The sequence below is a fragment of the Nannospalax galili genome, unplaced genomic scaffold (assembly GCF_000622305.1).
Source record: "Nannospalax galili isolate Female #2095 unplaced genomic scaffold, S.galili_v1.0 scaffold811, whole genome shotgun sequence".
NCBI lineage: Eukaryota > Metazoa > Chordata > Mammalia > Rodentia > Spalacidae > Nannospalax > Nannospalax galili.
The window spans coordinates 155,724-166,032 of NW_008329150.1; the positions used below are offsets into that span (position 1 = coordinate 155,724).

General features: G+C 47.8%; 1 protein-coding gene across 1 annotated transcript in view; it reads left to right on the plus strand.

The window, feature by feature from the left end:
• The first annotated feature begins 1,605 nt into the window (after positions 1-1,605).
• Sdcbp2 (syndecan binding protein 2) overlaps positions 1,606-10,309 on the plus strand; it is a 10,821-nt gene continuing 2,117 nt past the window's right edge. Inside the window, exons 1-7 of the mRNA XM_008834314.3 lie at positions 1,606-1,888; positions 2,969-3,038; positions 3,812-3,912; positions 7,082-7,240; positions 7,813-7,988; positions 8,065-8,236; positions 9,997-10,088. Of these exons, the coding sequence (XP_008832536.2) occupies positions 1,736-1,888; positions 2,969-3,038; positions 3,812-3,912; positions 7,082-7,240; positions 7,813-7,988; positions 8,065-8,236; positions 9,997-10,088 (923 nt within the window). The 5' untranslated portion in view covers positions 1,606-1,735. The remainder of the gene's footprint in view (positions 1,889-2,968; positions 3,039-3,811; positions 3,913-7,081; positions 7,241-7,812; positions 7,989-8,064; positions 8,237-9,996; positions 10,089-10,309) is intronic.

Consider the following 10,309-nt stretch of genomic DNA (forward strand, 5'->3'; position numbering starts at 1 on the left):
AGCATCCTAGGCAAATGCTCTGCCACTGAACTACAGCCCCAGACTATATATATGCATGTTTTTAAAAAAGTCATTATAGATATTTAATAGAGTTTTGTAATTATATATATTCTTTGAGACAGGGTTTCACTGTGTATTCCTGGCTGGCCTGGAACTGGCTATGTAGACCAGGATGACCTCAGACACACACAGATCCATCTGCTTCTGCCTCCCAAGTGCTGGAATTAATGGGGCGCAGTACTATACCCAGCTTTGTAAATATATATATATGAGAGAGAGAGGGAAAGAGAGACAGGGTCTCCCTGTAGCCCCAGGTGAACTGGAACTGGCTATGTAGATCAGGCTGGCATCAGTCTCACAGAGATACACCTGCCTCTGCTTCCTGAGTGCTTGGATTAAAGGCATGTATACCATGCTTGACTAAATATCTTTTATTCTGTATGTATGTTTTCCATGGGTCTTCATTTCAGCTAAGATCAAAAGTTGCCAGGAAAGAGGCTAGAGAAATGGCTCTTCGAGAGGTCCCCCTGCAACTCCAGCTCCAGGGGATCCAATGCCCTATTCAGGCTTTTGTGGGCACCCCCCCACACGTGGCATACACATGCTCATACACAAAGTTGCCAAGGATAACACAAATGGGTGGTATACAGTGCAGCTCAAATGGAGGTGGGGGTTGGGAAGACTCTAGCATGCCCTTCTGCCTGTTTAAATCCCAAGCTTCTTTTGGTGTTGGGGTTGATGCTGAGCATGCTCCCAGCCAACATCTTGTATGCAGCACATTCCTTATATGGACCTGAATGAGCAAATCTCATTAGGTCATCGGACACATAGCAGGGGAGAGTGTAGCCCACAGTCCTGCCTGTTCTGGCCATCATGTCCTGGGTTGTTCCCTGGGCCTGGATTCTTATAGTGCGTGCACGCTGGGCACCCTGGTGCGGCGCGGGGATCGGTCCCCTGGTCTCAGCCACGCACCGTGGAAGAAGGCGGGTCTGGCCTGGCAGGCTTCTCCGTGTGTCTGTGGGCCTCTGCTGCTGGATCATTGTCCAGTCGTGTCTCCGCCCTGATTTCACCCGTGTACTTTCCTCAATATGCGAGTTCCACCGGCCGCTAGAACACACGGGAAAGTACGAGGCGGCTGAAGCTGGGATCCGTGAGCCGGTGACGGAGGAATTCTGCCCCCCGGAGAGGCTGGATCGCCAGTAAGACGCGGGACTCTGCTTAGTCCGTGTCACAGCTTTTATTAAGTGTAGCTTCAAGTGATCCAGCTCTCTATTATTGAGAGAAGACTGGGATATTTATACCATGGGGGTAATGGTAAAAGCTTTGGCTGATAGACACTTTGTGAGACATTCTATTTGCATATGGAAGTGGGTTTCTGCCATGCTGCCAGACTGCTGACTACCTGAAAAATCACACAGGAAAGCATGGTATTCCTAGAGCCAGAGGCCATGTTTATGTTATGGCATTTGTGGCGGGCACTTCAAAAGGAGAGTCAGGAAAAATGCCAGGAAGGCACCCCGCTATGAAAGGAGTCTCAGCACATGGTTTCCGAGCTCGTGAGCTATCCGGATATGAAGAGGCTTCTACTTCACATAACAGAGGCCTCCAACAGATTCTAAGGCCCAGGGTCATGCAAACATGGAATTTTGTGGGTGGAGACCATGAGTTTGATAATCTAACAGACTGGTGCAGATCCTGGCTCCCAATCTCTAAGTTGAGATGGTAACTCATTGTGATGGTCTCAGTACTGGGATCACAGATCTCAGGAGGGTGGGAGCTGCATCCTCATCCCTCCTCACCCTTTGTTCTCTGCAGGGTACTTCAGAGAACAGTCATGACTACCTTGTACCCATCTCTGGAGGATCTGAAGGTGGACCAAGTTATCCAGGTAAGATACCAGATCCCATTTAACTGGGCTCCCTGATGGTGGCCTTAGGGATTAACCCTAGTAACTAAGGCTTGTTTGGGGGGATGATGGATACTAGGAGCCCTTGGGCATTCCTAGGAGGCCCCAGGACCCAGTACAGGGTCTGCTGGGTAGAGAGGGTGTCTAGAAGACTGGGCCATAGAGTTGCAGAAGTCAAAAGGCCAAACAGCCACAGGCCTGCTAGTCTCAGCATCTCCTCCATCCCCTGAAGGCAGACCCAATCAGCTTCCCTAGGAAACCCAGGGGCATGGGCTTCAGCCTGCTCAGCCTCTAATAGCCTCTTCCTCCTCCATTTTACTGCCCTATGATCCCAGAAGGCTTTGGGAATTTGGGCCTTTCTCCATGAGAACTTGGTTAGGAGTTAGGCTTTGATGCTCTGGTTGCCATGGGCAGCAAATAGTTGGCCACAAACCCTAGAGAACCCCCTTCCAGAAATATATACCCCCATTAATATATACATTTTTATTTCTAATTGATACCTAGTGGCTGTACACATTCATGGGGTGCCTGTGACATTTCAACCTGTGTACACACCATACTGATCAGATCAGGGTAACTGGCATATCCATCTCCTCAGGCTGGTATTGTTTCTTATGCTGGGAACATTTAAAATCCTCTCTGCACTATTTTGAAATATTAATAGTCAACAATGTAATGTGAGCTAGAGTTGCCCTATTGTGTACAGAAAACGTGAAGTTACTCTTCCTATCCAAGTGCTTCCCTGAACCCTTTAACCATCTTCTCTCCATTCCTCCTGTCTCCTCACTCTTAGGCCTTGATGATCATGGTTTCAGTCTCTACATTGAGAGCATCCTTTTAGTTTTGACATGAGCAGCTGTAGAACTTGATTTTCTGTGTTTGTATTATTTCATACAACACAATGTAGAGGCCACGTTTGCATAGGACCTGAAGCCTGGAGGAGTCCAGGACACCCCCCCACACCGACACCCCAAATATTCAGACACATTCAATGCCCAGAGTCCACTGCCTCAGACGTCCCAGGCTCCAACCACAGCTGAGTGACTCCATATTCTTTTTCAGGCCCAGGCCCAGGCCTCACCCAGGATGCAGACTCTATCAACTCCAGTAGCTTCTGCTCCCCCACTTTCAGGTGAGTCTGACCCCAGTATTCATACCATGATAGACTCACCCCTGCCACATACACCAGTACTGCTTGGCCTATGGCCCAGGTACTGGAAGGAACTTGAAGCTCCTTCTTCTGGGACCGGCCAGGCCCTCCTCACCCATGTCTGTGGGTTGTACTGACCCTGAGGATGTGACCTAGCCTTTTCTGGCCACTTCTTAGTGCCCACATCTCATCTGCCACTGTGGGAGCTCTACATATACTTCACCCTTATCAGGCCCCTTTGGGGAGACATTGAAGAAACTGACTTAAGTGAGGCATTAAGTGCCTGCCACCATGGGCAGGCCATCTGGGGATATCAAATGGTTGGGTGGCCTCTAAAGGAGTCTATAGCAGGCTTGGGTCAGTCCTTTGAGAGAAGCTTGAACTAAAGCCCTTGCTTCTTCTCCCCAGTGCACTGCCATCTTCCTTGGGATGCCCCCCACCATGACCTGTGGTCCCCAATGTTCTGGCACCTGCATTGGCTTTGTGTTAGATGTCTGAGTGGCACCCAAAGCCAGTTTAGCTGAATACCACAGTGGTGTGGGAGGGTCTCAGTGTCTAAGGCTGCTCCTGCTTCAGACTTTCCACAGAGATGGCCTATGCCACTGGCAAACATTTCCCAGGACATGTGGCATGATCAGGGACCAGGGTGCACTTGGTGATGGGGCTTCCTAGCTCCATTTTAAATGAGTCAGTAGGCCAGAAGGGTGGCTCAGCACAGGCCCCCAAGTAACACCTTTCTTCTTTCTTATCGTCAGTTTTGTACCCAAACCTGGCAGAACTAGAGAGCTATATGGGTCTTTCCCTCTCTAGCCAAGAAGTCCAGAAGAACCTGCCTCAGATTCCAGAGGGTACCAATGTAGGTATTTGCCTCTTGCCTAAGGTGGGCACCAAACATCAAACTTTCTTCCCTCTTGGTCTTACCATTTAAACAGACTTCATACGTGTGTGTGTGTGTGTGTGTGTGTGTGTGTGTATGTGTGTGTGTGTGTGTGTGTGTGTCTGTCTGTCTGTCTGTGTGTGTGCGGATGAGACCTTGATGTCAGGCATCTCTCTCTATTGCTCTTTTCCTCCACCTTTATTTTTGCAGCAGGGCCTCTCACTGAGCCTGAAGCTCATAGATTCAGCTAAGCCAGCTGGCCAGTGAGCTTCAGTGAGTCTCCTGTCTCCCCCTCTCCAGTACTAGCATGACAGGTGTACAATGATGTACCACGATTTTTATATGGGTTCTGGGACTCTGAACTCAGGACCCATGCTTGCACAGCAGATGCTTTACCGGTGAGTCCCTGTGTGATTTTTGAGATTGATACTTTTCATTCAGCAATTACCCTTCAAGCCCATCCAGCTATTCCTTTTAATTGGTGAGAAATGATATGGTAATACAAGTGTTCATCTAACCTATTGAGGGACAACTTTAGGTTTCTCATGATTACAAAGCTGTTTGTTGTACAGGTTTTTGTATGGACATGAATTCCCCTTTTTGGCATAAATGGCTGGAGTATAAGTGCTACATCATACAATAAATGTATGTTTGTTTTTTAAGGCGTCTGTCAGATCAGACCATTTTCTAGAGGTGCTGTGTCCTTTTCCTTTCCTGTCATCAGTGCACGAGTACCTGGTGTCCCATCCTCACCAGCACTTGGTGTTGTCGTTAGTTATGACAGGTTTTTCACTTGCATTTTCTTAATGGCTAGTGTGGTTAAATATCTCCTATGCATTCCCCCCCACTCCCATCGTCTTTCTTTTGTGTAGCTCAGGCTCGCGTTGAACTTCGTATGGAGCTGAGAATGACTTTGAATCTCAGAGCCTCCTGCCTCTACTTTCCAAGTGCTGAAATTACAGATGTGCCCCACCATGCCTAGTTTATGTAATGCTGAAGCTCAAACTCAGGGCCTTGTGCATTCTAGGTGAGCATTCTACTGACTGAGCCGCATATCCAACCCCATCTTTTCATGCATCTTAATTGGATTTTTAATATTTTATTTATTATTTTTATTTTACATATATTAGTGTCTTGCCTGCATATATGTCAGTGCACTCCTGTCATGCAATGCCCATGGAGGTCAGAAGAAGGTGTCACATCCCCTGGAACTTGAATTACAGATGGTTGTTAGCTGCCATGTTGGCTCTGGGAATCGAACCCAGGTCCTCTGCAAGAGCAGCCAGTGCTCTCAACCACTGAGCCATCTCTCCAGCCCCCTTAATTAATTTTTAAAGGTTAAGTTTTGAGAATTCATTATATAGTCTAGAGTCCTTTGTCAGATACGTGATTTGTAAATATGGAATATCTTTAGCTTATCTCTTTATCATATTGACAAGGTCTTTTGCAGAGCAAAATTTTTTTAATTTTGGTAAGATCAATTTTTTCTTTTGTAATTCACAATTTGACTTCCTATCTAAAGAATTTTCCCCAAGCCTTGTTTTCTAAAGATATTCTCTTTTAAATTCTTCTGAAAATGTTATGGTTTTGTTTTTCATTTGCCTTTACGATAGATTTTGAGCCCATTTTTGGAAAAGGTGTGACGTTCACATCACAATTCATATCTTTTCTCTGGCTGTCGGTGGCTGCAGCAGCACTTGTTGTGATAGCCCTTTCTCCCCCAGACTGCTCTTGTTCTACCACAAAGCAACTGTCTTCCCTGGGTGAGTCTGTTTCTGGATTTCCCAGTCTGCCCATTGATGCAAGTATCCAGTATCACTCTGCCTTGGTTACTTTAGCTAGAGAAGTAACTCTGAGATGTGCTAGCGTGGTTCCTTACTTTTTATCCTTTTTGTCTGAAGTGATTTAACTATCCTAATCCATTGTCTATCCATCTAAAGTTTAGATTAACCTTGCTGTATCTCCAAAACAGCTTGCAAAGCTTTTGATAAAAACATACTGTATCTGTGTCAGTCTGAGGAGCTGAAGACTTTGCTAATTCTGTTGGTTCATAGGTATAGAAAATCTTCTGTTTACTTAGGTCTCTGTTAACATTTATCTGTGTTTTCGTCACTTTCGACATACAATCTCTGAATGTGGCTTGTTGGGTTCATACATATCTCTGTTTTGGGTGATTAGAAATACTATCATGCTTTTAATTTCAGTTTCTGCTTGTTCTTTGGTAGTGCATAGATGTACAATTAAGTCACACTGTGTTGTTTAGAGTGATCTCAAGCTCCTGCATTCAAGTTTTGCTCTTGCCTCAGCTAGAATCCAGGTACATGCCACCATGCCCAGCACGATCGATTTTTGTATGCTGACATGGCCTCTTATTACTTTGATGAATGTATTTATTTATATCTAGGAATTTGTAGATTTCCTGTCATATCAATAGGAACAGTTAGTTATATTTCTTCTTTTCTGGTCTCTATGCATCTTCCTGCTTTCCTTGCCTCGTTGCACTGGCTGGATCCTCTAGTACTCTTTAATAGAATGGTGAGAATCAACATTCTTGTCTTTTCTGTATCCTAGGAGGAACATTCATTAATTTTTATTTTTGGCTCAAATCATTTTCAAGATAAGGGGCTAGAGAGATGGCTCAGCAGTTCAGAGTGTTTGCTGTTTTTTTAGGGGAATCTGACGTCCTTTTCTGGTGTTCGTGGCACCTGCATGCACCTGTACATACAGATACACACAGATACCACGAATACAAATAAAATCTTAGAAATCATTTCAATAAAATATCACATCAAGCCATTTTTATCTCTTATTGCTATTTACTGTGAGAATGTTTTTCTATATTAAGTGGATCTTTTCTTGAAATTAATTTCCCTTGGAAAATGAGGGCCCTCTGCCGGTATCCCAACTTCCCCACTTACAGTTTTTTAGGTATGTGGACTTTGATGCCCTCTAGTGGAGTCATCAAGCTACGTTCCCTCTCAGCTTCTGTAAAGAACGTGTGTGGTGTGTGTTGGGGTGGGGGTGGGCGTTGGGAAGCGAGGGCCGGGAACGGTACCATTCTCCTTTGTCTATCCCTGCCTGCATCCTAGTGACTGTTGAGGCATGGGCCCCTGATGCCTGGTTGACCTGCCCTCTCTGGTGTCTGCAGATGGTGGTCGCTGGCCCTGGGCCCAATCAGGTGGTAGCACCGGTGTCTGGGAACAATCTGGGTGTGCTTCGTGCAGAGATCAAGCCCGGAGTGCGTGAGATCCACCTGTGCAAGGACGAGCGTGGCAAGACTGGGCTGCGGCTGCAGGCGGTTGACAAGGTAAGCAAGGTCTTGGGTAAAGAGCCCCTGGAAGACCGCCCCTCTGGTGCTGGATAGCACCTATCACACTCACAGATGTACAAGCTCTGCTTCGGAGGTAGTTGCCTAGCAGCCACAGATGGCACAGTGTGTAGGGCCCTCTCCTCCCAGGGCTCAAAGAGCCCCTGTCTACAGCAAGGAAGGTGTGAAACAGGCATCTCATTGTCCAAGGCCTCAAGAGCATGTTTAGTTGCAGCAGGGATCCTCCTCCTGTACCCTACAGGGCCTCTGTCAATCAGAATCCCTGTTTCTCTATGCCCCAACTCCCATGGATCTGGTTTCCTGGAGACTGTAGACAGTGGCAGCCAAGCCAGCCAGAGACTTGGGGAGACAGTGCAGGAGAATGGTTGCAGATGTTGAATTCCTGACTCAGCTTACTCCCTGTGGCCTAGGGTGTTTCCTCTCCAGGAAAATGGGGTAACCTTTGTTAGTTTCATTATACCTCAGGCTCACAGAGTATGGGGAAAACAACTACTTAGAAGAGGAGCCTGGGGACATGACCAGGGAATTGACTCTGGGCTCCTGCCTCCCAGGGGCTGTTTGTGCAGCTGGTCCAGGCCAACACTCCTGCATCACTAGTGGGGCTGCGCTTTGGGGACCAGATCCTGCAAATCGATGGGTATGACTGTGCAGGGTGGAGTACACAGAAAGCTCACCGGGCATTGAAGAAGGCCTCAGCAGAGAAGATTGTCATGGTTGTTCGGGACAGGTCAGTAGTCAGGTCCCAGCATCCTCTCTGCTCAGCCCCAGCCACACCCTCAGGCCTAACTGTCCCTTTCCACCAGGCCATTCCAACGGACTGTCACCATGCACAAAGACAGCTCAGGCCAAGTTGGCTTCTTCATCAAGAAGGGGAAGGTAGTGTCCGTGGTTAAGGGGAGCTCTGCGGCCCGCAATGGACTTCTCACCAACCACTGTGTGTGTGAGGTGAACGGACAGAATGTCATTGGGCTAAAGGTAGGCAGTGTGTATGGCTCTGACAGGAACTGTGGGCACTGTGAAAATGATGGGGGTGAGAGGCTCCTGATTGCATAAGCTGTGAACGCTACTGGAGCCTCAATTTCCCCATCCTAAGGTTGCTGAGAGCTTTAGTAAGACTTGGTGCCAGGAGTTCTGCACACAGCATCAGTATTCAGTCAGTGTTTCTCCATGTCCTCACACACCAAAGGTGTGACAGAGGGGTGTAGTGATGTGAGAACATGAGCACCCAAGTGGCTCTTGTTGGCATGGACTTCCCTCACTCCATAGGCACTTCTGTTTATGTGCCTATCACATTCAATAACAGTTTCCTTTAGAAAAGTTTGATACAGAAATCAATTTCTGACCTTGGTTTATTTTTCAAGGAAGGGTAGGTGACTTTATCTTTACAAAGCAAGAATGTGCAAGTGACTTCCTAATCTGTGCTGTGGACCTGGGATAAGAGGTGGCTTCTGGAAATGGGCCATGAGCAATGATAAGTTATGTGGTTTGAGACTCGAACAAGTGGCTCTATCCTGACTTCAAGTCACCACACCCAGAGTGCTTCTCCATCCCATGATGTGGAGTGATAGCTGCTCTCCTGTGGTGCTTAGGAGGCAGACTGTGGCCCTTACTCTACAGAGGGCACTTGTCACTTGTCCGCTTCCTTGTCCCTGGCCGTTTCCTCTCACCTCACATGGAGACTTGTTCTGATGGCTGTGACTACTGTGATCAGGTTTGGCTCCCTGCTGGTGTACCTTCTCCTGTTTCTCTGGGGTCAGGCATGGCAGTCCAAAGACTGCCCTCTGTACTTGAAACATTGAGTACTGTACTGCTGATTGACTCACACAGAGTGGTTGCTGATTGTGAGCAGCCAGGGTGCGGGCACATGGCTGAATTGCCTCTTTCGAAAGAATTAGAGTTGTTAGACCATGGGCCATGCTTGGATGTGGTACTCACATCTTCACAAGGTATCACCATGAACATATGGGTCATTCTGCTTAGCCATGACACTGTAAGACCTGTAGGGACTGGCTCTGTCTCTCTCCTAAGCAACACCAGGCACCTGTCCTTCTTGGGATCAATGATCTTTTTCAAAGTTTGTGTCCACCCTATGGCCATCAGTAGCCCCATTGGGCATCTCTTCCCCCATTTATTCTGGAACAACTAAGAAAGCACACAACCAGATTCTATAAAAATGCAAAGTGCTGGTCACCAGGCCCCAAGTAGGGGTCAGAGGCTTATCACCAAAGTAATCATTGAACTAGTAGACACACTTTGCATGGAGATACTCCATCTGTTATTCTCCCCACAATCTAAGCAGTTTCCACAAGCTTTCTTCTCTTTACCAATCAGCAAGGCATGGGAAAGAGGACCCATGGTCTGACTCAGGCTGCTGGGCCAGCAGGAGCCTGAGGACTCAGGTGTACCTAGTATCTCTCATGCCTAAGCATGACTGGGGCCAGAGAAGTGGGATAGGAAATCCCCTGGAAGGGACTGAAGAATCACATTTGAGGGACAGTGCTGTGTGTCAGGCCTACATTACTGGCCTTCAAAGGGAAGGAGGCTAATGGCATATTCTCATGCCCAGAAGATCCTTAGGTGAGATGAACAGTACCCTATCTGAGGGGCCCAGGGTTACAGGCAGCCTAGTAGCTACAGTGTGGATGGTGTCATGTAGCAACAACCATGTTGACCCCCACAGAGGGGCTGCAGAGCTATTCCTGGTCCCCAGGGTGACCACTTACTCTCCTCTTCAGGACAAACAGATCACAGAGATTCTGGCCACAGCTGGAAATGTCATTACCCTGACCCTCATTCCCACAGTGATCTACGAGCATATGATCAAGAAGTAAGGCTGCCCATCCCCTACCCTCTGCTTCCTCTCCACCTCCCCACCCTCTGTTTCCTCTCCACTCCCCGCCCTCTGCTTCCTCTCCACCTCCCCGTCCTCTGCTTCCTCTCCACCTCCCCGCCCTCTGCTTCCTCTCCACTCCCCGCCCTCTGTTTCCTCTCCACCTCCCCGCCCCCTGTTTCCTCTCCACCTCCCCCCCCCCTGCTTCCCCCCCCCTC